General features: G+C 41.8%; 2 protein-coding genes across 2 annotated transcripts in view; one reads left to right on the top strand and one right to left on the bottom strand.

Annotated features, from left to right (window-relative positions):
- PRKD3 (protein kinase D3) overlaps positions 1-14,787 on the bottom strand; it is an 86,806-nt gene extending 72,019 nt beyond the window's left edge. Inside the window, exons 1-2 of the mRNA XM_074989664.1 lie at positions 14,663-14,787; positions 7,643-8,685 (exon numbers count right to left, since the gene is read on the bottom strand). Coding sequence (XP_074845765.1) covers positions 7,643-7,933 — 291 coding nt within the window. The 5' untranslated portion in view covers positions 7,934-8,685; positions 14,663-14,787. The remainder of the gene's footprint in view (positions 1-7,642; positions 8,686-14,662) is intronic.
- A 230-nt stretch (positions 14,788-15,017) lies between these two features.
- Positions 15,018-27,783, top strand: part of QPCT (glutaminyl-peptide cyclotransferase) — a 37,403-nt gene continuing 24,637 nt past the window's right edge. The window contains exon 1 of the mRNA XM_074988540.1: positions 15,018-15,248. The gene's annotated coding sequence lies outside the window, so the exon portion shown is untranslated. The remainder of the gene's footprint in view (positions 15,249-27,783) is intronic.

The following is a 27,783-nucleotide window of genomic DNA, read 5'->3' as shown; positions in this document are numbered from 1 at the left end:
TGTTTATAATAGACAAAAACCTCGTTGCTTCCTTGCTACCCATCAGGCTTTGTTTGCAAGGTATCACATATGCACACCTTTGCAGTCTCATGCAAATGATCTCAGGGAGACACATTCCTCCCAACCTTCAGCAGCACTGAGTTCCTGCCAGCACATTCCTTACATTATCTCCTGTGTCTATATAAATAAGAGCAATAAATGCCTATTATTCAAATAGTTTCATGCTGTCTGTAGACTTGGGAAGACACCTTTTCATCAGTTAACATTTTGAAAGTTATCTTTAGACATAAGAACTAGAGGCATTTTTTTTAAATGAAAGTTTAGATTCTGGACCAATGATCGCCACCACAAAAAAGCAGCAGCTAGTTAGCTACTGGAAGTCATCTCTATCCAGCCCTGGATTTGACTACATAGAAAAACTGAAGGGGTCATTAAGACATTTGTGTCCTACACAAACACTAAATGTTAGCCAAGCAGAATTTTTTAAAATGAGGATTTTTTTTTCAAATGACCAAATAAAAAAACTGATCAAGTCTTTTCAAACTTTGCAGAAAATTTCACTTTTGTCTTCAAAGTGAACTGCATGATTTTAAGGCAAAACCAATTTTGTTAGATTACACAAGGAAAAAACGAAAATTTATACTAGAACACAGCAGCACTGTCAGGTCAAAAATAAAATCATGCCTCTATCTCATTTCTATGTGTCACTGCTTCAAGCAGCAGCCAGAATTATAACAGAGTGTTTACATTTATTTTAAAAAGTGCTGTCAAGTACACAGCTTCCCCTGAATTAGTCTATTTCTTCCAATGCTTGAGTTGGCCTTTCACAGACAAAGAAGAAAACATTTTTATAAAATAGAAATAATGTCAAATCACAAAAACTGGCTGGGAACCACACCATTACAGGACCTAACCAGATCAGCCACACCATCGTGGGTTCATTCAGCTGCACATCTACCAATATAATTTACACCATCATGTGCCAGCAATGCCCCTCTGCTATATACATCAGCCAAACTGGACAGTCTCTACATAAAAGAATAAACGCACACAAATCAAATATCAGAAATGGCAATATACAAACACCCGTAGGAGAGCACTTCAATCTCCCGGGCCACACAGTAGCAGACTTAAAAGTAGCTATCCTACAGCAAAAAAATTTCAAGACCAGACTCCAGAGAGAAATTGCTGAGCTACAATTCATCTGCAAATTCGACACCCTCAGCTCAGGATTAAACAAAGACTGCGAATGGCTGGCTAAATACAAAAGCAGCTTCCCCTCCCTTGGTGTTCACACCTCCAGATCAACTGCTGGTAGCAAGCCTCACCCTTGCTGACTGAGCTAACCTTGTTATCCACCAGCCTCGCTCTGGCTTATTTATACCTGGCCCTGCAGATTTCCATGACCAGCATCTGATGAAGTGAGTCTGTGCTCACTAAAGCTCATGCTCAAAACTTTTCTGTTAGTCTATAAGGTGCCACAGGACCCTTCATTGCTTTTACAGATCCAGACTAACACGGCTACCCCTCCGATACTTAGATTGTAACTGTCACATTTTCAAGGTAGTTGCAGCTGCATGCCCCCTCCAAGGTCCACCTAGGACATCTTTTTTACACTTTCAGCAGTCACCTCTCCTGTGTGGCAACCTGCACCTAACTTTTGACCAGAGATTTTAAGGCTGCACTCCACCTTGCCTAACACTGTGATAGCCACAGCAAGCCAAACTGCCTGGCCTCTGCCAGTGTACATAGGCTTTCAGGAGACAGGAAAGCAATACATAACACACTACTGTAAGTTACCAGACAGCTGCTTTGAGGGGCCCTGTGGTGGTTTCCTCAACCATCCTATGGACAGGTCGCAGTGCAACTCAAGGGATTACCTGAGAGAAAGCACCTGGCATGGAACAGCAGCAGGAGACAGAGCCACTGCCAGCCTGGTCTGCTCTGCCCCACCACCCTCTCTCAGCCCACTGCACTACACTTCACTGTGGCAACAGGAAGCAAAATTTTCAAGCCCCAGGGCACCAAGCTTCCTGACACCACAGAGAGAGCTGTGGGCTGGAGGAGAGCAGGCTCCCACCACCAAGGTAAGAGTGGGAAAAGGGGTAACAACTTCTGATTCTGCCCACACCAGCCCCCCACTCCAGCAGTCCCCCAACTGATGAGGCCTGCAGGACGTGCTTTGGCAAAGGGGCAGGGCAGGGCTTGAGGCTGGGTGGAGTGGGCAGCCCTGGTGTTAAGCAAGAATTTATTCTTAAGATAAAAATATTACAGAGAAAACAGCTTCCCGGAGGGTTCCCCCCACACACAAATTCCAGCCTAAGGCTGAGGAAAGTTTTAATCTTTCAAAAACCCCACGTGGATTCTCTCTCCCATATGAGTTCATCCATCTTAGATCCAAAACCAAAAGTAAGGCCTGAGCACATCAGCAGTTTATTTACAGAGCTTTGGTCTTGGCCTTCTGTAACAGATGATCAGCAGACAGTGCCCCTCTAAGGGCATAACTTCAAAAGGCTGTGTTCTTGCATACCAAGAGAAGGAGAATTTGCATTAATCTCTCACTATGAAATCCCAAGAAAATCTACTTAACACTTCTTGTCCCAAAAGTCAGTAACTGTCTGTAACATTTTCAATATAGTCTTTTGAACTATGACCTCCATGTCTCTCTCGAAGAGATTACACATAATCCTGATCCACAGTCATAAATAAACCTACTGCAATAAGGTCTTCCTGAGGATATTGAAGGAAATTTCCATATCTGTCACAGCAGTATCTGAAGCTACTTTTTGTTTTTGAAAATAACTAGATTTCAAGTTGACTGTGCTCCTTCAACTACATTGCCCACCTAAAAATCCTACAAATACTCCGAGACCTTGATCCTGCTAACATGCAAGATAGTCATCAGATATAAAAATTTTTAAACAGATTGAGACATCAATTATGATAAGACAAAACATAATTCCGGGAAGGATGGATGAGGTTATTACGAGATGATAGGATGGACTGCTGGGAGAGGAGGTGGGCTGTAAAGAAATGTGAAATAAGCAGAATGAATCTAGCCTGAAAGAACAAGATTACTCTGAGAAGAAAGGCCAGAATGATCAGAAACAAAGGCCAAGCCTGCAAAGAGGAGATTAATGTAACAACCAGCTGAAGGAAGGAAGAGGTAAGCAAAGACCCAGAGACACAGGTAGAGACAAGGTAATACCCTTGAATGTGACACTGAGAGACGTGGGAAGGTAATAGTGGAATTCAGAAACAGAACTGACTTAGACTGAGGAGAGGAAAATGACATTAGTGTATCCAAAATAGGAATAAGGGGACTTTGAAGTAAGCGGGGTCCCTTCGAAAAGGAGCCCCGTCGGGATGAGCCATGCAGCGGTGAGACGCATCAATTTTGAAGTGCCGTGGCCACCCGCATGCTAATGAGGAGCTGAATATGTATTTCAGCACTTCATTAGTAAACTTCAAAATGGCCATTTACATGGCCATTTCAAAGTTTTTGGCTAGTGCACACACGGCCCAAGAGATGTTTGATAGAACAAGCAACAGGAAAATGAATGTGAAGTGCTAGATCTGGGGGAAAGTGTGGAGGTGTTAAAATGAAGCAGAGGAAATAGGTGAGGTCAGAGGAAGTAGTGGGGGACAGAGACTAGAACCCTCCTGGAGCCTAACATATACTATGATAAAAGAAAAAGGAGAGCACAGAATGAAAAACAATTCAAACATGATATAATTCTATGGGGTGATCAGTATAAATAAGAAGTGTCCCTTTGACTTTACCATGTGGTGAGCATTAATCAGGACAGTTTCAGGAAATGGAGGAGAAGAAGCCAACTTGAAAGGACCATAAAGAAAGTGAGAAGGGAAGAAATCTTACAAGTGTGAACAAACAGCACACACTACAATTTTGGAGACAAAGGGAGAAGAGTAGTTAGAAAAATTAGAACTCCAAAGACAAAAACCCATAATTCTTCAAGGCTAAAGGAAATGAGTCACAGAGGAGACTGCAGGTAAGACAAGAAAGAGATAAAACAGAAGGAGCCAAAGATGACAGTTCAGAGATGGGGGAGAGGTTACAAGGGTAGAGGCAGAAAACAGAAGCGAGTCTTCAGAATGAGAATGGGAGACTTTGCTAGATACTACTGCTCTAAAGAAAAACAAAATAAAACCCTCAAAGCAATAAAACATCTTTTTCTCATTTATAATGAGTTTTTAAGAACATCTCTACTTTACCTAGAGCAAAGAAAATAGTAAGTGCAATTTAGAGCAAGCTGTCAACATAACATTTCACAAAATGCATTATAGCACTAGTTTTCTAGTGAACACTGCTAAAAAGTTCTACTTTTCATTTCATTCTTGAAATCAAGAGGACATGCATGGGAAGCAGGGCTGTACCTATGCATATGCAAAACATGCAGCCACTTAGGGCACAACAAAATTTCGGGCACCAAACTGCCCCAAATTTCCTAATGTCCTATGCAGCTACATGTTACCTGTGTGCTCCAACAGCCCCAACCCCTTTCCCCGCACCTCCACAGTCTCAGGGTCAGGATTCCAGCAACTCCCAGCCACCAACCGTAGGGGCTCTGGCAGACCCAGCTTCAGCCACCCCCTCAGGGCTAAACACCCAGCTCCATTCACGGAGAGGAGTTTACAGGGCTGGTGGACACGTGGAGCAGGAGCAGCCAAGCAGCAGGCAGCTGAAGAGAAACAGGGCTTTCTCCTTAAAAGCACTGCTTCTCTTCAACAGACGGCAGAGCTACCTGATGCTCCTCATGCCTGCGCCTCCCTTCTGCCCTGCTCCCACATTGCAATTTCTCCAAGACCACTTTTGAGGAGTAAAGGGACTTTGAAGTTGCCCAGGCACTTCTAAGTACCAGCGGGTTAGCCATGGCTACACGCGAGCCAGCACTTCAAAGTTTAACACTTTTAAGTTGCCGCGGGGGATAATTAGCCTAATGAAGTACTGCATATGCAGTGCAGCACTTCATTAATCTCCCAACACCTTAGTTACCATGCTCCCTTCAAAGTAGGGAGCTAGTGTAGACAAGTCCAACATGTTTAAACTAAATTTAAAATGTTCTGATATAAGATACACAGAATTCTCTGAATTTCAATTTGGAAAGGTTTTCCTCTGCTCTCCTTCTGATGTCTAAAAGAAAATTTTTAGTCAAGTTCAAGAGCAAAAGCAGACATATTTGGTCCTCCAGGTTACGACAGAGGAAAGGACTACTATTCAGCATCGTGAGGGGACAACTGCCAGGAACACCGCCCCGCCACCCCTCATCCTCTGCTCCATCCAGCCCTGTAACTAACATTCTTTAGTGTTTCTACTGCTTGTCCTGGGCTAGGGAGCTACTGAAGGTAAGCAGGCAGGCAATTCAACCTCTGAGGCAGAGGTGTCTAAGGCTAGAGAGACTGATCAAGAATGGTTTCCCTAATCCCCTCTAGCCAAAGAAATAACATGCAATTGAAATATGACTTAGAAGCACTACTCCAGTGTACAAAGAATACCAAAAGTATCAATGGAAGGTATGAGTAGAGTTGAAAAAATTTCAGACAAAAAGTTAGAAACAGTTCCAAAAAATTACAAAACCTAAACTTTTACAAATCTACTGGAGCAGTTGTTTAAAAAAAAAAGTATCTCCTGAACCTGGATGAGAACAAGTTGTGTACTGTCCTAAGGCTGGGAGAAGTTAACCAGTCCAGAGACTAGGAGTCAGCTATGAAATGCCATGAAATGCCTGAACATTACCAAATTACAAGGCATCCCTAATTAGACAGTAAGTAGCCGTGTGCAGCATAATTTTCAGAGAAAATTGTAATTTTGATAATTTTATGTTAACAGGAGTACATATACAAGGATATAATCAGTGGTTTGCCTCCTAAGGCCCAGTTCCAGGTATGATATATCACTGTGAACTTTGTGGTAATATTGCCATTAGTGCACCAGCTGAAAAAGTACTTCGGAAAGATAAGCTCAACACGCATCTTCTCCTAGTTTCCTCGCCACTTGTCTGCTCTCTGTGTGTGGTATGCTGTCACTAAGCAGCTCTCAGTCATAACAGTATACGGATGAATTAAAGCCAGTTGGAGACAGAAAGACCAAGATCTTGACATCCTAATCAATTTTACATGGGACTAGGTCTTGAGCAATGAAATGACTATAGATGAGGCCACCAACAATATACAGGAAATGCCAAGTAAGATAAAAGAACAAAGGGAAAGGTGTGACAAGTATGAAGACAGGAAGACACAAAGAAATATACAGATGCAGAGAGAGGGAGGTGAAAGGAAAAGAAAGGTCATAAAAGGTTAGGAACAACAGTGATGCTAAATTTTGTGTCCTCCTCCTACCTATATTTATTCCCAATCAAACACTAAATGGGTCGTTGCTGAACTACTTGTAGTAGCTCATGAAGCTTCTGTGAAATTAATGTTTACTATGTTTCTAAAAAACAAACCAAAAAAACATGAAACATAAGGAGAGAATACAAAAAGAAATCTCATGGAGAAAAGGAAATGTTATTAGATTATCTACACACCGATGCTCATTATCAAGCTTACCTCCACCCTATCAAAATCCTAAGTAAGAGAAAAGAACTCTACGTTCCAAGTCTAATAAGCCTATCTATCCATGAACATAGTTCAGAGAAATAAAAAGAATTACAGGTAAGGAAAAGCAACCTAGTCCACTACCATTGTGTTTACTTCCTCTCCTGATGTTTCCCCATTCCTCTTCTATAAAACTGTTTAATAAAACAACTCTTATGAAGGAATAGATAACATTAGGTTGTTTTTCTCATTTGCTTGAGACTTAACATGAGCTTTGAATTTGGTTAACAGCATGTGATCTATGCATAAAATACAACACATGAACAGAAACTACAAAATGCACATTTCCTTTCTACCAATTTAACACATTTTAGCATTATATGGGGGAGTTCTCAATTTTTTCACACTGCAGACCCTATATTAATAAAAAATTTGTCTCAGTGATACCTTCTCTCCCCCCCGAAGAATGTACTGCATCCTTATAACAATAGTAACTGCATTGTAAAGAAATGTTAGGAAAGTATTAGTTGCCTTTAAATGAAATTTTGCAGCTGTAAACAAGGAAAAGAGCCAATACCATGTGACCCAACAAACCCCTGCAGACCATCTGCAATTGTTCTGTGAGACATCACTGGTCCAAAAACTACAGTTGGAGAATTGCTAACTTATCCCATGAATGCTGCTTAACATTATTTTGTTCAACACAAATACAAAGCAGCAATGACCACAGAAGAACGCTACTGGGGAGCAGCAACACTGACTAAAACCACAAGGGGAAAAAACAACATTCTTTCCATATTATCAATACTAATTTCGGCTCTTCATACAGTAATTTATTATTCTATTTCTATTGTTGTAGGATTTCGGAAGCAAGACATAATGAAAGCCCACTTCCTTTTATTTTCAACTACTATCTTGGGAGGTATATCTTTTAGGACTTTATGGAATCAGCTTTAACACAGTTTCAACACTGGTCTAATCTCTGTACATAATCATTTGATATATCCAAATAATAATGATAGCAATGATAGTAAATTTCATAAAATTATTACCACCCACAGCATTGTATGTTGTTATACTATACCTTCTGATAAACTATAGAACAGACTAAGTCTTTGACAGATGAGAGGGACAGGTCCTGAGCTTCAATGGTGACAGTCTCCCGAGTGAGACCGATCTGCAGCAGGAATGAGACCCCATGCATAGAGCCCCTCGAGTTGGTGAGACTCTGTGTACTGAGGCTGCCATTGGACAGCCGGCTGGAGAGTCCTGATTGGGGACTTGAAGATAGAGAAGCGGTTGGTGGGGTGGCAGCATGAGATGGAGGAGGAGAAAACTTCTGTAAGGATGGAGGAGAGGAATCGTTTGCTGACATCTGACTTTCTTTAAATCTGTAGAGCTCTGCCAAGTAGTCAATTCAAAAAAAAATTTTTTGAGGAGAGTGTTTATTATGATTTTACACAGTTTAAAGGACAGTCTAAAGTTTCTCTTTTTCAGTTCAGTAGATGGCCTCTGAATGATAAGTCACATTCATGTTCCCTTTCATTCTGTTCAAGCTGATGAGCAAGAGAAATTCATCCAGAAGCTACTTTAATTTAAAGGTCCTCTTTCCACAGTTTCAATCAGCCGATCAAAGACACAGATTTGCTTTTAGCACCACGTGCAGATGTTTGGAGAGGCTTAAATTGTCATGAAATTGTCTCTTCAGAGGAATAAATCAATATAGCTTTTCACACGGGTCCTTCATTTAATTTCTTTTGAGATTGTCTTGGTCTCTGATAGAGATTACTACAAGTAGCTCTTTAAAAATACTCCTCCACTTAATTCCAGACACCATATATCAAACACAGGCTCATCTTCATTTACATGTCCTTTTCTACTTAAACAAAAAAGAAGTGGAAAGTATGCTGAGCCAAGTATGCTGAATATATCAGTGTTTTTGACAAATCTATTCTTCCTTCAGAAGTTTTCTGATTTCATTAACAAGCAAAAGCAAGATAAGAAAGTTACCTTCATTGATCTCCAAATTCTCATTTTTATAAAGTGTTTTATCTCATGAAATGCAGGAACAGCATTTCTAAAAATACAAGAACATAATCTGCAGCATTTTGAAATGTTGTAGTCCACCTGGTGGGGGGGAAAATTGATATTATTTCAAATTAGTTTATAAATGTATAATAGCAGTATAATCACATTAGTTTCAAAGGATTACTGATAACTTGCAAATACACCTACACCTTGCAAAAACACCTATAAATTACACAGTGTAATTTATCAATTTTACATTTTTTTTTAACAACAGATGCTTAACTGCTTCCTTGTTGTATGCCACATTATGTACATGATGTCCAAAGTGTAACTGCTACATTTGATATTTCATGATTGCTCTCTCAGTTATGTCACAGGAAAGAGTGATTTTATGGATATATTGGTTTCTAACTGGTGGATGGGATAAAAAAATGCATTAAATGCAATCAAATATTCATAAAACCACACTATTATTACTAGAAAATTCTCTAGCACTTTAATGGATAATATTGGAAATTCTCAGTAAAGTCATTATAAAATGTGAAATACAGCAATTAGAAAAGTTTAGCTGTATACAGCTATTTATGCTGTTTCCAAACAAGGGACTGTACACCATTTTAATGTTCTTATGCCTGACAGAAAACATGCCACAACTTTATATATATATATATTACTGTTTTGTGATTATTTTAATTCTTTTTTTTCCCTCTGCATTTGCTGATTAAGGATGTGATTATTTGTTGTAAGATTCTATTGCCTGAACCAGCATTTCAAGTACTCAGAACCAATGCAATATAATAATTCACTGAACACATTTTCTCTACACCAGGGGTCAGCACCCACTCCCGGCATGGGTGCCAAGAGCAGCATGCGAGCTGATTTTCATTGGCATGTGAGGCAGGAGCTCAGCCCTAGCCCCACCCAGCACACAGCCAGGAGCTTGCTCAAAGCCATGCTGCCTGTGGATTAATGGTAAGGCTCACCATCTTAATTTATTTATTAATGAAGCTGTTGTAAGTAAAACTATTAGTGACTTCTAAAAGTATCACCAGCACTCAGACTATATACAGGAGGTCAGAAGGTCAAATTTCGGCACTCCACCTCGGAAAGGTTGCTGACCCCTGGTCTACATGAACAGCACAGACGGAATTTTTAATAGTGCTGAGCTTTATTATTTGGCTACATTAAAGAATAAAGTGAGGCACCTTTGTATTACATAGCAGGAACCAGTAAGACAGATTGCTTAATGCAGAATGAAATGTCATGTCACACCTATGCCAATCTGAAATAGAATTGTGTCCTCAGTTCTGTAACTCCCATTGACAACAACAGAAGTTGAGAATAATCAGCGTTTTGTAGAGTGAAGAGCATTTTAGTGAAATGTCACTAATTCACACTTTACTGGTTCATCAATGTTTCTTTCACAATCTCAATAAATATCACAAACATTTCTGCATTCCCCCATTACACTCTGCTACGATTAAAAACCAAAACCGTGAATGCTCCAACAGGTGACCTGAGAGGAAAAATATCCCAGTGGTTAAAGTACTGACATTATAAGCCCAGGGCTGTGAGCTCAATCCTTGAGAGGGGGCCAGTTAGATTTTTATTTTATTTGGAAGGAGAGAAAGCTCAGTTGATGGAACATTAGCCAGCTAAACCCAGAGTTGTGAGCTCACTCCTTCAGGGGGACATGTAGTGATCTGGGACAAATAAAATAGAGAAAAAAAATCTGTCTGGGTTAGTGATGGGTCCTGGTATGAGTGCAGAGGACTATGACCTCTCGAGGTCCCTTCCAGTTCTATGTGACAGATATCACCAACTGTAAGTATAGTACATATAATGTACTTTTTCAAAAATGCATCAATGTAAGAAAAAAACTCACTTGCTTCTCCCCATTTGTTCTGTAGGAGATGGAATCTCACAGAGAACATTACTCTCTCTAACAATGCAATTAATCTTAAAAAAAAGTTAACCTCGTCCATGCTTTTTTCAGGACAGGAAATAAAAACTATCCTCAGAAGGAATACAGATGGTGAACATTACAGGTATAATTTAACAGATTAAAACTGTTGGTCAGTATACACAATATAGCCAAAGATCCACTTGAGTGTGCTTGTTTGTGTGAGTATACATAAAACAATTGCGAAACAGATGTAAACATAAGAAAACTTACACTTTGCCCCAGCAATCAATATTACTGGTATGGGGCTCTGCTGCCATGAAATCAAAGTGGCTGACTGCAAGATTAATATCTTACTTCTCACAAGTACCTCAGCCAAAAAAGCAAAGAAAATATGTACCTATTTAGTCTTTCAGTGTAATATGTTAAAACAAAATTATTACTTTCTGAGCAATCAAAAACGTATTAGCCAGTTAGGAAAAACAGACATGTCCTGCCTCAGACAGTATATTTTTCACAATACAAATTAGGCACAAAGGAGGGAGGAAGATATGTATTTACTCAGTAAAACAGTGATGTTCAACCTTTCCATACTATTTACTCCTTTCAAGAATCTGGTATACCTTGTAAACCCAAGTTTCAGCTCATTTAAAAACTTACAAAAATCAGACATAAAAATACAAGTGTCACTGCACAATACTATTAAAAAATCTCTTGCTTTCTCATTTTAACATATAATTATAAATCAGTTGGAATACAGGTATACTGTATTTGCATTTCAGCATTAAATATACAGAGCAATATAAACAAATAGTTGTCTGTGAAATTTTAGTTTGTACTGACTCTTAGGCTGTGGCCACACTTGGCCAAAATTTCGAAAGGGCCACACTAATGGCCAAATCGGAGGATACTAATGAGGCACTGAAATGAAAATTCAGAGCCTCATTAGCCTGCTGCTGGCCACGGCACTTCAAAAGTGCCGTGTTTCGATCACGAGCAGGTCAGCTACACAGGGGGTCCATTTCGAAAGGACCCCGCAGACTTCGAAATCCTCGCATTCCTATTAGCTGATAGGAATAAGGGGATTTCGAAGTCTGTGGGGTCCTTTCAAAAAGGACCCCCATGTAGCCAAGCCGTGCACGATTGAAACGTGACACTTTCGAAGTGCTGCGGCTAGCAGCATGCTAATGAGGCACTGAATACTCATTTCAGAGCCTCATTAGTATCCTCCAATTTGGCCATTAGCGTGGCCATTTCGAAATTTTGGCCAAGTGTGGCCACAGCCTTAGTGCTTTTTATGCAGCTAAATATCAAGAGGAGTTCATAGAAATCCTCCAGGGGTACATGCAACACTCCTGATTGAGAATTACTGCAGTAAAGTGTGTGAACTTCTTAACTGTTCCCTTAAGGCGGTGGTTCTTAAGCTTTACTGTAGCCTCCACCCCCTTGATTCTCAAAATATGTACTTGCACCTCTTATCAAACATGAAAAATGGAGATCGGGGCCTATACATTTTTAAATGCTTATTAGATATATGTAAAATAGTTTTATGTTATTACTCGCCAGAAATAATAGTACAGTAGGCATACAAAAATACACAAGAGATGTTGCAGAGTTTTGCAAACTGTAACTGACGTGCTAACAGTTATTGGCTAACTGAATTCAATCCAACCCGCTGCACTGCCACATCATCATCAGTGCAGGCGTCAAAAAAATACCCTGCAACATTGCAGTACACTGTATTTTGTAGTGAGATAATTTCACTACAATTAGCTTAAAATCATGAAGATAAATTTGTTTGTATATTACAGCAATAATTGAAAAATATATAATGTTAATAAATACATAGATTTGATGAAAGGTTGTACTTATGTGCCGCACTTAATTTGTCAAGTATCAGAGGGGTAGCCGTGTTAGTCTGGATCTGTAGCAGCAACGAAGGGTCCTGTGGCACCTTATAGACTAACAGAAAAGTTTAGAGCATGAGCTTTCGTGAATTAACTCACTTCTTCAGATGCACTTAATTTGTGTAATTTCTTCAGATGTACTTAATTTGTGTTATTGACGATTCACCTTCTAAAAAAATCTGGCACGTCTTGCACCCCCAGAAAGGCATCACACATGTCCTGGGTGTGCATGCATCCCACGTTAAGAACCACTGCTTTAAGGGCTATCTGTTGCCCATTTTTCCATGTGTAACTTTGCTATCCCACGTAGATGAGATACCAGAATTTAATTGTAGGAAGGATCTAAATTAAGCAAGGAATGTGATTTAGTGAAGAAATTTGGGGAAGGGGTTCCAAGAATATGTAATGGTACAGATGACTTGGCGATATGTGCAAGAGACAGAGATGAAGAAAATTAACTAATATGATATAACGAATGGCTAGAAATTAAGCTAAACTTGATGAAACTGGAGGCATGCTGTAGGCCAGGATGTCACTATTTCAATATTTGTCAATATTTATACTAAAACATTTAAAAACATTCAACATAAGTATTTTTATACCATTTTTTAATTATCCCCTCACAGATGTTTAAAGTAGTTTATTGATTATTTTACTTAGTCCTTTTTTCATGCTGGTACTGAGTACAGGCACCTTGACAGCTCCAACCATGGGATCGGCTGGAGGGCAGGGGGTGGACAGCTGGTTGAGTATAAGCACCTCTTTTTTAAAAAACAAAAAAGGCACCAGTTTTAATGAGAAAGGCTCATGAAACAAGACTATATCATATAATTATAACTTACATCCATAAAGAGTTTTCATGCAAGGACAGAAAGTGATTAAATTTATATATATAACTTCAAATTTTGAAATCAACACTTATTGCTGAAATGCTTTAAAAATTGTAAAAGTAAAATACTTCACAGAATCTCAGAAATCAGAGATGGAAAAGGCCTATTAGAGTATTTACAGTCTAGTCCCATGCCAGTGTGACCCTGCTCCCTACACTATTTTTTGCAGTGTTTTGCTGGGTCTGGTTTTAAAAGACCCCAGTGATCTTCCAAGTTGTTGGGGATAGACTGTTTCACAAATTAAGTCTTTCAAATGCATTTACCTAATGTCCTGTCTGTCTGTCTGTCTGTCTGTCTGTCTCTGTCTCTCTGTCTCTCTCTGTCTGTCTCTGTCTCTCTCTGTCTGTCTGTCTGTCTCTCTCTCTCTGTCTGTCTGTCTCTCTCTCTCTGTCTCTCTCTCTCTCTCTCTCTCTCACCTGCTTAGACTTTTCAGAACCTTGGGGTCCTGATCTGTGACTCAAAGGTGCCACAGCCATACAAATAAACCAAGAAGTCCTGTGGCACCTTACAGATTAACACTTTTTTTGGAGCATAAACTACCATGGGCAAACACCCACTTCATCAGATATAAATGGGTCTTTGCTCAGGAAACCTTATGCACCAAAAATCTGTTAGACTATAAGGTGCTATGGGACTTCTTATTGTGTTTGCAGCTACAGACTAACACAGCTACCCATCTGATGCAAATAAAACACAAGTCCTCTCCCTCATCAGCAAGTTGCTGGCTGGATTCTTACTACTGCTCCTCACGCTCCTGGAAGTTATGTTTCTGGCACGACTAACGGAGAAGGCCCACGTCACAGAGCAGTTGGGGTCCAGCTACTCATGCCAGGGAGCCCCTTAAGTCACACACGTGAGCCGGCTTTGCAGCAGCCTCTGATCCCGTTACCCACCGTGACCCCGGGGAAGGGCGCGGGCGATGGCCCCACACGGGACGACCTCGACCAAGCCGGTCTGCCCCGGGCAGCGAGCGGGAATGGGAGTGGCCACGGCTCGCGCGTTCGCACCATTTATGTTCGGACGGGCCGGAAAGGGCAGACGGAAAGTTTCTCGGACACCCCCGACACCTCCGGGAGGCACCTTTAAAGTCTCCCCCCTCCATCCCCCGGCGAGCGGTCGCGCCCCTCTCCGGAGATGATGTGGCCTCATCCCGCCCCCACCCAATACCAGCGGGAGCCTGGGGCCGCCCGGGTCGGCGCTAAGGAAGCCGCAGCACCAGCAGCGCAGTGCCGCGACCCCCGCCTGCCCGGCGGGATCCCGGAGCCTGCGTTAGGAGCGCCCGCACCCAGCCTCCCCAGAAGGGCGGGGCTGCCCCGCGCGCGCCTCCTGTCCCCCGCGCGGCTCCCGCCCTCGCCCGTCCGCAGCCCGCTACTCACTTGCGGGACAGAGCAACTCCGGAGCCCCGCGAGACAGAGCCGCTTCACACGCATCTCATTATCTCCGCGGCTCCCCGCATCCACAGAGCCGCCCGGGACGGGGTGGGGCGTGGAGGCTGCCGGGAGCTGTAGTCCCACCTCCCCTCCCCGCCGTCCGCGACGGCCGCAGAGGAACGACAACCCCCGCCGTGCCCTGCGGGAGCTAGGCGAGACGAGGGGGCGGCGCATGCGCACGCGGCCCAGGCAAAGTTTCCGTTAGTTTTGTGCCTGTGGCGGTTGATGCTCTGAAGGGCTTGTGGCGGGCAGTAGTAGGCCGAGGTCGTAGCAGTATTTGGGGGTGCTGAGCAATTACCCTCCCGCCCTGTAGGAAGCCCTTCCTTGGGTGCTCCTCTGTGTGCACGCAGGGCGCTGGCTGGGCGCCGTCTCCCCGAAACGCGACAGGAAACCGCCAAAGCCGCCCTCGGAGGCGGAGCGGGAGAGCTGAACTCGGGTCCCCACCCACGCGTGGCGGGTGGTTCCTGCCCACTCGGGGCTGGCGGAAGCTGGGCAGGTCTGAGGTGACTCTTGTCTGGTCATCGTGTTGCAGGTTTGCACCACGGCTACCAGTTGCTTGATCCTGGGGCATTTGCACGAGGGCTTGTTGCTCTTTGCAGCCGCACAGTTGCACGACGGGGCTCCTTGTGTTGCACATTTGCCATACTGTGTGGACTTACATGTTCACACCCCAGCTCCCCTACACACCTGCTCATTGTGTTGAATGTTTGCACCCGCTCTCCTACTGCTCATCTGGTCAGTGTGTTGCATGTATTTACGCAGTAGCTGCTGCGCACTTGCAAACCTTCGCAGGCTGCTCTCCTTTTTCTTTGTGTTGCATGGCCAGCTGGTGGTTCCCACTAGGAATATTAAGCTAAATTTCCAAAAGATTTTTCTCCTCTTTTCTCACTGTAATTATGTAAATACAAAAAATTGGTGTCTGTTCCCCTTCTTTATGTATTAAGTTTCAACCTTTGTATTATTTTCTTTCAAACAACCTTGGGAAAAATAATTGTTTACCCCATAATAAACCTCTTTATCCTTACTCATCCTCTCCATATCCACTTTTCCTTTATAAGTTGTAGAACAGATATTCCTGACACAATTTTGTGATACCTGCCTTGACTTACCCTTCTAGGTGCAAGGACAAATGGACTAATTGTGGAAAAAGATACCACCTTGGAGAGTGCTCCAAAATTGTCCACTGTAAACTTGTTCAACAACTTCTGTAAGAGTTGGGTGGTCACATGGCCCTAGTTTGCCTCCTTGTTTTCAGTTGCCAAATCACATTAAAGACTGCTAATAAAGATCTCCTTTCATACAGGAAATTGTTGTAGTTACTCAGATGTTATGTGATGAATGGGAGGGGAAATAATCCACCGAACTGCAAAAGGAGGGGAGGTGATCCATCAAGCAAACTTCCCCTTAAAATGCAGTTCACACTATGAGAATGTTTGAGCTGAGCTACGCCAGCATGCTTATTTGGTAGGTTGTGTTGGGACTAGAGTCCACTGTAAGTGATAGTCATAGACTCTTTCCATGGCCAGTTTGATACATAATGTGACTAACAGAAGTACCTTGGCAAATGATGCATTTGTGTGTGAATAGAATGCAGCTTTCATAGGCTATACTTAAGATAGGCACTTGGCTTGTTGCCATCCTCATGCTAAACTTTACACACCGTGAGTAGTTCTGTTGACCTCAGTGCAAACTCACTGTATAAGGTTAAGCATATCCCCAAAAGCAGTATGTATGCAGCTTTTAGCCACAAGGCTGTGTCAATGCAGCCCTGTCACTACAAGTCTGCTTGTGTGAACACTTTCAGCAATTTTGCCAACAATATATTTCTACAACCAACAAGCAGCTTTTGTCAGCAAGAAAGTACTCTTGCCAACAAACTAGCTTTCACATTTGCACTTTCCACAGCAAATCTTTGTTGTTCGCAGGGAAGGGGAGTAGTTAAGCACCCAAGAATGACAAAAGTTTTGTCAGCCAACTGCATGTGTAGACATAGCCTAAGTCTTTATAGAATCAAGGTATTAGGCCCAAATTTTTAAAAGTGGTGTCCAGATTTGGATGCCTCTATTTTTGAGAACCAAATGGGTATCCAAAAATTGATGGCCACTTCTGAAAAAAATTTTCCTTTAACATTTCTATAAAGTAGGAATAATAATACCTACTTATGTACTGTTAAAAAGTTTACTGTTTTTGAATCATACTGAGATCATTTGGAAGAAGGAAGCTATAAACAGAAGCATAATAATTGTTATCTTTGGTGTTGCCATTTTGAAATCTCTGCCCATCTAGACAGATGTAAGAAGGCAAAAATTGCACAAGTTAATGGCTAATGTTGCTTTTAACAGCTTTTGAATGCTAACCACCCTGGGACTTTTTAGTGAAGCATATTCCATGAATAGATGATGATGTTGCCAAAATACAGTTCAAGATAGCTCTGAGCAGTCTTTGTTTCTTTTCTCCCCTAAAGTGGGACTCCCACACAAACATTATAAACCTAAAAATCACCCCTGTAAACACTATTCCTGATCGCCCGCAGAGCTAGGATTCACACTCTAAAATTTTAGTTCAGCAAGCTTTTCATATGCTAAAAATAGTGGTTTATGGACAATAAACAACTTAAATATTAGATACTACCACAATCTTTTGGTCAGCAATTAAGCTTCTTTGTAAGGAGGCTCAACTCTGTATCATCCAAGAGAGTTGATGCTGTCTTATTTGTTGCCCTAAACCACAATAGTTGCTTTTTCATAAATTAGAATTGAAGATGGATTAGTTAAAATCATTTTTATAGTTCATTGAATACCACCACAAGGAACAGCAAATCAGGGAACTGTAAGCATGAAATGGCCATACTGTGTATTGACTTGCTGAAGCATCTAAAACATTTTGTTCATACTTTCAAAGCTATTAAGTAAAATAAATCTAAATGCAGCTCTGCATTTTGATATCTATATATAGCAGCACATATGGCTGTATAAACACATGGCTCAGTTTATGTGATTATACTGCACAGCATTACTGAAGCATGAGCATTATGACACTGATCATCTAGACTAACTGACAGTATAAGGAGACTAATTTACCAGTTCTGTGACTATCACAAATCTGTATTTAACTGACATTTCCTGTGAATTTCATAAATTTATATGTGGCTTCCTAATCATCTTTTTTTAGGCTTTTGCTGTATATTTAGTATTCCTCCTCTGTCATCACAACTCAAAGCTTTCATGATGAGAATCATCTGGATTTTCTAACTTGCCCCTCTCTGGCTAAGCCATTGTTATTTTCCGCGTAATAGCTGAAAGTAGGGTTAACAGGATCTTTGTTACACCATTTTGTTTTCTGTATTCTGTATGGAGTACCATTTTTGTAGCCACCATGCATTTTACAGTAATTGTTTATTAATTGTAAAAATATAGTGTTTTTTCAGTCCAGGTTTTACGTAATGGTACGTCTTAGTGCTGGAATGAAAGTGAATCTGTTCCTTTTCATTCTTCTTCTCTGTTGTTTACAATATTTTTCGAGCATCTGAATGGTGTGCAAAAGTGGAAAGATCCTGAGGGATTTGACTTCTGCATTTGTTTAAGAACCTCTCGAACAATGCGTTGTTTTCATTATTGTTTATTGTGGATCCACTCCTGCATACTTTGCACAGCCAATGCTTTCCTTAGAGTCAGTGGGAATTTGGGTTTTGAAAGAACAGCTGGTTCAGACCCTGAGACAGTAACTGCTATTTAGGTAAAATATAAGATAATGTTTTTCTCCTACTTTGCATGTCACACAATATGTAATTCTCTTTCAATCGCTAAGGAACATCAGTAGATCTGGAGTACAGGTTTGGTTTAGATAAAAGCCTGACATTTGGATGGCAGTGTGAGTTTCCTGAACCACTTGGCTTGTGGAGGGGTCACGGGGAGATAGGGAAAGGTCAACTTTCTTCCTCACTAAAGCTGTGTCTACACGTGCACGCTACTTCGAAGTAGCGGCACTAACTTCGAAATAGCGCCCGTCGCGGCTACACGCATCGGGCACTATTTTGAAGTTAACTTCGACGTTAGGCGGCGAGACGTCGAAGTCGCTAACCTCATGAGGGGATCGGAATAACGCCCTACTTCGACGTTCAACGTCGAAGTAGGGACCGTGTAGACGATCCGCGTCCCGCAACTTCGAAATTGCCGGGTCCTCCATGGCGGCCATCAGCTGGGGGGTTGAGAGATGCTCTCTCTCCAGCCCCTGCGGGGCTCTATGGTCACCGTGGGCAGCAGCCCTTAGCCCAGGGCTTCTGGCTGTTGCTGCGGCAGCTGGGGATCCATGCTGCATGCACAGGGTCTGCAACCAGTTGTCGGCTCTGTGTATCTTGTGTTGTTTAGTGCAACTGTGTCTGGGAGGGGCCCTTTAAGGGAGCGGCTTGCTGTTGAGTCCGCCCTGTGACCCTGTCTGCAGCTGTGCCTGGCACCCTTATTTCGATGTGTGCTACTTTGGCGTGTAGACGTTCCCTCGCAGCGCCTATTTCGATGTGGTGCCGCGCAATGTCGAAGTTGAACATCGACGTTGCCAGCCCTGGAGGACGTGTAGACGTTATTCATCGAAATAGCCCATTTCGATGTTGGCTTCACGTGTAGACGTAGCCTAAGTTAAACTTTGTTATTAAGAAACCATGTCCAACAGAAGAATGGCAAGTAAGATTGTGGTTTTAAAATTGTGGGGAAAGCTCATTCTAGATGTAAATCTGTTGAAAGCGATTGATCTTTTGGAATTCCCCCACCCAACACTAACAAAGAAGAAATAGCATTATCCTGAAACCCTTATTGATATGAAGTGTCCTTCCTCAAGTGAATAGTCACATTTAAACCATAGTCAGATCCTATTGTCCCCATTATGAAGCCAATGGGAGACTAAGTTATGCTCACCAAAGGATTTCAGATTGAATCCTCCAGTATCATTCAATTCTCAGCAATTACAGCTGGGGACAGTATTAGGGCAAGTCTACACTTGTCCTGAAGTCAGCCTTAGATATGGAATTCCAGTTATGAGAATTGTGTAGCTGGAATTGACATAACTCAGATCAGTTTATCAGGCTGTCCACATGCAGGGAGGTTGACAGGAGAAACTTTCCCATCAACTTACCTTACTCCTTGCGAGAATGAGGAGTGCCAGGGTTGACTGTTGAGCCCTGATGGTTCAGTTTAGCACATCCCCACTAGGCATGCTAAATCAAACCCTGGAAGATCGACCCTGACTGGGTCGATCCTCTGGTAAATATAGATGTACCCTCAGTCTAAGGAAACAGAAGCCTTTAAATCTCAGTTACCTCTTCCTGGATTATTCTAGGTTTTGATGCATGTTGCTACCATCTATCCTTAGCATGAGGAAGCCTTGTCGGTGTCTGCTGTGGGCCAACTCCCCAACTCTACCAGCCATGAAAAACATTAACAATCTCATCTGGCCTTGCAGGCCCCACCATTAGTCTAAAACAGTGTTTCCCAGAGTGTGGTCCATGGCCCAGTACTGGTCCTTGGAAAAAAATACCAGTCCTTAGAAAATATACAAATTCTCACTATGCACTATTATTGTCATGAATAAATAATAAACTGTGAAAATTGATTCATTTTTCTTTTTTTTTTCCATATGTGTTTGTATTTTGGGGCCACAAAAGAAGGTACTGAAAAGAAATGGGTCCCAACTATAGAAAGTTTGGGAAACCCTGGTCTAAAAGATAGTGATAGGCACACTCCAACCCCAAAACTATCCAAGCATGTCCCTGGTCCACTGAACACCCCCCACATGCACAGATTCATTCCTTCCAAAGAAACAGTTCTATCTCAGATTGAGCTGTAATGTCTCAGATGACCACCGCATTTAACACACAGCACTTTGGTGTGTTTATAGTGAAATCAAAATATAAGTTCAAGTAGACACAGGCAAACCAACGATTACTTAAAAGGTAAGTAAAAATCATACTATTCATTCTAGAGTGTAGACTTAGTTAACCAGATACTCACATGGCTAATAAAATATTGCTTGCAGAAAATCCATGTTGCTCTTCACAACTAAACAGGCTGTGATCCTTCTTTTATGAAGCATGCACACTGCCTATTTGCCCCCCAAGTGAAGGATTCTGTGGGTCTCAGCACTCCAAGATATACCAGGCTATACCATAGGTATTATTCATAAACAAGATACTCCCTGCTGTTTGTTTCTTTCTGTAGAGTTCCCCTCTTGTAGATTTTGGAATCTCTCAGTTTGCAATTGGCCCAGTAAACAGTTTGAAAACAGGCATACACTGTGAAGCATATGATACCCAAGACACAAATGCTCATAAAGGGAGACAGGTGTCAGTTACCCTGAAGAAGTTCATTTTAGGGAGGAGATATGTCACCTCCTAGTGCCTTGACTTAATACTGAGATTTTAAGAGGACAATTTCAGTAGCTAGCTCAGTGGTTTGAGCATTAGCCTGTTAAACCCAGAGTTGTGAACTCTGTACTTGGGGGGCCCATTTAGGGATCTAAGGCAAATAGATTTAAAAACAAATGTGTCAGGAATATGGATAGGTCCTGTTGTGAGGGCCAGGGACTAGACTTGCTGACCTCTGAAGGTCTCTTCCATTTCTGTGAGATAGGTATTTCACAGTGATTACAGTGACCCTCTGGTGAGCTATCATACAGGTATCTGACCTGGGAGATCTCTGACATTCTATGTAACCCCTTTATCTTTGGCCAGTTAAGACCAAAGGCTCCCTGGGTCAGTCACTATACACAGTGATTACACATTATCATAAAGAGCCTGGTCCAATGCACAACAAATAAATCTATTCCTGTATGACTCCATATGGTACAACGGCTCTGACATAAATTTACCATGAGTAAATTAGGGGATTTTAAAAACAATTTAAATTCTCGTTCTGCCGTTTTCTTGGGCCTTATGTACAGAAGAAGAAAGAATCCAGAATAACAGCTAAAATAAATAGAGGGTCAAGGTGGGTGAGGTAATATGTTTTACTGGATCAACTTCTATTGGTGAGAGAGACAAATTTCCAAGCTACACAGAGCTCTTCCTCAGATCTGGGAAAGGTACTCAGAGTGTCACAGCTAAATACAAGGTCAAACAGACAATTTTAGTCTAGCTAGTTTGCACATATTTGAAGGGACCATTTAGCTCAAAGGGAGCTATAGGTGTTTGGGCCCTCAGTAGCAGTGGATGTTTGTTCCTCATAACAGGAACCAGGGTAATCACGAAATTCAGGAACAAGGAAAAGGTTGTGCTGTGATGGATGAGATATTGAACCAATCTGTACAAAGCACAGTTGGACCCGAGTGTCTCAGAGAACAGTTGAAGAACTGAAAGAGATATCCCTGCCAAGCATTGAGAGCAAGATTGATATTTTGAAGGAGGAAGTAGAAAGAGCAGTGAAATGACTAAAGAACAACAAGAGTCCTGGAAATGATAAGATCATGGGAGAGATGATCAAATACAGCAGAGAAAGTATGATTCAGGAAATACACTGACTATGTAATATAGCATGGAAAGAAGGGAAGGCACCTAAGAAATGGACGAGATCCATGCTAGTGACAATACACAAGAAAGGAAGCATGTTGGAGTGCAAAAGCTGCAGAACAATTGCCCAAATGAGTCATCTAGGCAAGGTGCTGACAACTATATTGACAGTGAGACTGACATCACGGATAGAACATCTAGTGGATAAGCAAGTGGAACTCAGGAAAGAACCACAAAGCAGATTGGCACTAAGATTGAGGGCGGAGAAAGCTCAATGAAAGAACAAGAGCATCTACAATTGCTTCACTGATTTTCAGAAGGCATTTGGCAGTATAGATCAGAAAGTGACTTGGGCAATGTTGAAGTCATACAGAGAGGATATCAGACTGATAAGGTTGTTGAAGGATGTCAACAACTGTGCAGAGGCAGCGGTGAGAATGTGCAGAGAGTTGGCAAGTTGGTTTAGAACAAGTAGAGGTATGAGACAAGGAGAGCTGATATCGCAGAGTATCTCCATCACACACCTAGAGAGAGCAATGGACAAGATCAAGGAAAAAGAAGAAGGGATATCAGTCCGCAGGATGAGAATTAACAACTTGAGATTTGCAGATGATATAGTTATCATCAAGGAAGATGAAGAGAAGTTAGCAAGAACAGTGCAAGTGCTAAATGAGGAAGGGAAATGATACGGACTGATTATGAACATCGATAAAATGAAAAAATTGTATTTGGAGATAAGGAAATAGGAAGGAAGGTCAGTGTAGATGGGATCAAACTAGAGAACGTAGAGAAGTTCATATATCTAGGGAGCAATATGATGTATGGTCTAGACTGTAAGAAGGAAATAGTGACTAGAATAGTGAAAGCAACTTAGGAACGAAGCTGAGCATCTTGAAAATGCGTATTCAGCAGCATGATGTACGGATGTGAGACATGGGTGATAACGAAAGATTCGAAAAGAAGAATATTGGTGTTCAAAAGGAGCTGTTATGGAAAGATTCTGAGAATAGGATGGATGCAGAAGGTCACCAATGAGGAATTATATAGAAAGATAGAGCCGAAAGAGAACCTGCTGCAGAAGGTTATAAAATGGAAGCTACAACTATTTGGGCATATTTGCAGAAAGAACTATAAATGAAAACTCAAGACCTTGGTATTCGGCCTAATGGATGTTTCGAATAGGAGAGGCAGACCCCACAGAGAATAGGTAGATGATATTGTAGATAGGTGCGGAGCTAGTCTACAGAAACTAAGCCACTCCACACTGGACAGGGAAAGATGGAAAGGAATAGTGAGAGAGACATCAGACACCAATGGGTGCTGAGCCCACAGTTATTGATGATGATGACGATGAAGAGTGAGCTTGCAGACAATGGATAAGATCTGGAAAAGCAAAGCTATTAGCTTAGGAATGAAGCTGAGCATCTTAAAAACATGCATATTTGGCATAATGGACAGTTGGCCTGCTAAACCCAGGGTTGTGAGTTCAATCCTTGAGAAGACCACTTAGGGATTGGGGCATATCGATATCAGGGATGGTGCTTTGTCCTGCCAAGAGGGTGGGGGACTGGACTAGATGACCTCCAGAGGTTCTTTCCAGCTCTAGGAGATGTGTATGTGTGTAAAAGGCAGATCCCACAGAGAATGGGTAGATAATATAGTAGACTGGTGCAGAACTAGTCTACAGAAACTAAGACACTCCACGCTGGACAGGGAAAGATGGAAGGAAATAGTGAGGTCAGCAGCAGGCACCAACGAGTGCTGAGCCCATGGTTGATGATGATGATGAATCAAGAAATGATTAGAGAAAGTTCTGCAGAGTGAGTCTGGTTTTGGCTAAGATACATGTATGATGCAGTCTAATGAGAAGTGCAAGTCACACACAGAGGATATTTACAAATATATTTTCTGTATGATATTTCCTCCAGTGTGCACCAGATGGCACTATGGCATTACTTGATTTAAGAAAAGAAACTATATAGACGTGGCAGAATTATTTTTTGCAAATAATTTATCTTACAACCCCATGCAAAGAATGCAGATATTGAAAAGGTGATGTATATCATGTTGCTAAAAGTTACTTTGAAGTTTGTGTTTGATAAAAAGTGAACCCTGCCCTCAGACTTTGATCCCATGTTTCCAATTAATCCCAGGATGAATATTTGAATGAATGGGGATAAGTAAAACAAAGGATCTTTAATTTTCCCTAAGCAGGATGACAAAATATCAGCTTTCTTTCTAGCTTTCCATCTATAGCTTTGAGTATTGCAAAACCAAAGCTTCACCCAGCACGGCTCCATCACTCCTGAACCTGGACTACTTCTATTCTCCTACTTTCCCAGCTTCATGCACTAGTAGCAGAGGACTTTTTTATTTTGAGAGGTGGCTTTCTATGACGTGATGGGACAGGTACGCAAAATATGGCCTGCAGACTAGATCTGGCCTGCTGCAGCCCAGTGGGACCCTCAGACAAGCTCCCTGGCTGCTTTGACCCCCGCACACTGCTCAAAGTGGCTGGCTGCTGGGACCAGCATGTGTGTCTCTGTAAAGGGTGCCCCTTTGGGAAAAAAGGAGTCTCTACATTTTTTAGTGACTAACACTGAACTCAACAAGCTACAGTCCTGGACTAAGGTTCTTTACCGAAAGCAGCCTTTCAATGTCATCCACCCTAACCAGCTAGGAATCATAGAATCAGAGAACACTAGAATTGGAAGAGACCTTCAGGTCATTGATTCCAGTCCCCTGCCCTCATGGCTGGACTAAGCATTATCTAGACCAGCATCTCCCAAAGTGTGGTCCATGGCCGATACCAGTCCTTGGAAAAAATATACTGGTCCTTAGACTATATAAATATTATTACTATGTATATTATTATTGTGAATAAATAATAAACAGTGAAAAATTATTCATTTTTCATTCTTTTTTTCATATGTGTTTATATTTTTGGGCCGCAAAAAGAACAGGTCCCAACTATATAAAGTTTGGGAAACCCTGGTCTAAACCATCCCTGATAGATGTATATCTAACCTGAAGACTCCACAACCTCCCTCGGTAATTTATTCCAGTGTTTAACCACCATGACAGTTAGGAGGTTTTCCCTAATGTCCAACCTAAACCTCCCTGGCTGCAGTTTAAGCCCACTGCTTCTTCTTGTATCCTCAGAGGACAAGGAGAACAATTTTTTCTCCCTCCTCCTTGTAACATCCTTTCATGTTCTTGTAAACCTCTATGCTGTCCCCTCATAGTCTTCTCTTTTCTAAACTAAACAAGCCCAATTTTTTTCAGTCTTCCCTCATGGCTCATATTCTCTACACCGTTAATCATTCTTTTTGTTCTTCTCTGGACCTTCTCCAATTTCTCCATATCTTTCTTGAAATGTGGAGCCTGAAACTGGACACAATACTCCAATTGCACCCTAATCAGCACAGGGTCAAGCAAAAGAATGACTTCTCATGTCTTGCTAACAACATTCCTGTTAATGCATCCAGAATCATGTTTGCTTTTTTTGCATCAGTGTCACACTTTCTACTTACGATTGTTGATCCAGCATTTATGGAATACAAAGAGTGCTGGACCCTTTGTTCCCTTTGTCATGAATTGCAAAAAAGTTGTTTCTCCTTCTTACAGTCCAGTAATCCTTTGTAATGTGTTCTTTTAAAGTGTATCCCCTGCTCCTGTGCACTGATGCCATTCTGTTGTCTTAAAATGCCAGGGAAGCATCATTTTCCAGTATTTGTCTCACAACAGATACTTTGGCAGCCAAGTAAATCAACATTCCATTGTCTTGGGAAAACTTACCAACCATGTTTGATTACACAAAGTTACACATATTTTCAGTATACATATACAGCTTTACAACTAACATCCAGACACAAGTCATACAACACCTATCATAACCAGTATGGGTTTGTCTACACTGCAGGTGGTTATTTTGCCATTACTTATATCTATGTTCTAGGGTCTAAATAAGTAATGTTAGAAAATTGCATTCACACAGCCATAGCATTTCGAAACGGAGTATTCACACTGAAAGAGCCCAATTTCGTAAAAAGAGCAGTGTATTTTGGGCATGTATCCCACCGTGCCAAGTATCTCATTCCCTCTCTAGGCACTGTGGGAAGTCAACAGGAACTGCCACATTTCCTGGGAATTATCAGTCAAAGTGACGCAATGTCGTGCAAATAGGTAAACTGAGGCATGACAGTCGACTTTGTTAAAATAAGGATTCTTCTAATGGAACCGCTTCAGGACACTCTGTTAAGCCCTAGAAAGGTGTTAAGGAAGTGTCCCCTGAGTTTTACCCCACAACTCAGGCTGGTGTCTACGGTGGCCAATCGCAATGGGGTTATACAGGGTTGTGATCTGTGTAGTAGGGGTCTTCCCTGAAAAGAAGGACCAAGGCCTTTTAAAGATGAAAATAAAGACAGGTTTATTTAGGGTAACACAAGACAAAACAAAGAAGACAAACAACTGAATAACCTAGACAAACAAACTAAATATTTCCCCCACACAACTAGTTTTAGCACAAGGTTTAATTAATTCAAAACTAGAGCCTTTCGAACTTGTAATACTGCAACAAGCAGCAACGCTGCAACACACAGCAACCTTAGTAAACCCTTTTACTTACTGCACATCCCAGGGATTTCATTGTGATCTTCCTTGTGTGCTGCAAAGGGAAACTGGTTAATATACAGAGCTTTTCAATAATAAATAGCCCACTGTGGGGTGTTATCCCTCACAGACAGGTTGGGGAGAACTTTCTAACTCTCAACCCTGTTTCCAGAGTTCCCTCCTACGGTTGCTCTGGTCACTCAACCCCCCTCTTGAGCAAGGGGGGAGCAGATCTTGTGGGGCTGCCTCGTTTGGACAGCTCCCAGGTATAGCGGAGAGCTCACCTCCTACAGCGGATCCAACTATATCCCAATCTGGAGTCCCTCTTTGGGTGACTCCTATTTTCGGGGTTGCCTCTTTTGGACAACTCCCTATTAGGGCTACCTTTTATGGCACTCCCTTAAAATAACCCCAATATGGGACCACCTCTTACGGTTGATCCTCTGAAATGGGTCTACCCTTTGTGGGCTAGTTTCAAAAATAATATAAGCTCTGTTCCCTTTAAGGGTTGATCAATTAAATACAATTTACTATTCTAATGTGAGGCATGCATCAGCTCCTTTGGCTGGTTTTAAAATACTGCCCCCTGTGCTTTACAATTAAACTAGTGTGCTAAGGGTTACAAAATCTGAGCTGCATCAAAAGGATCTGGGCAGTCCCAGTCCACTACTTCTAATATGCTACTGTCTCTTTAAATGCTAACAGTTCTATACTATAGTAGCACATCCAGCAGCATGCAAACAGACAACAACAACGTAGAATAAACACATTAAACCACTCATTATAAATACACTTTAGTTTACCTCTTTCCTAGATCTGTCTCCAGGCGCTGGGCCTGCAATCACTTCGTATAGATGCTAAGAAGTGATGGTCAGCACAGGCGCGTTTTTACAGCGCCGCGCAAGGCCTGACAGGAAAGAGGGGAAAAAACAGAGAACAGGAGGAAAAAAGACCAGCGTGGTTA

Source organism: Carettochelys insculpta, chromosome 3 (genome assembly GCF_033958435.1).
Source record: "Carettochelys insculpta isolate YL-2023 chromosome 3, ASM3395843v1, whole genome shotgun sequence".
Classification (NCBI taxonomy): Eukaryota; Metazoa; Chordata; order Testudines; family Carettochelyidae; genus Carettochelys; species Carettochelys insculpta.
Note: the sequence above shows the minus strand (reverse complement) of the source record. Positions and strands in the feature narration are given on the sequence as shown.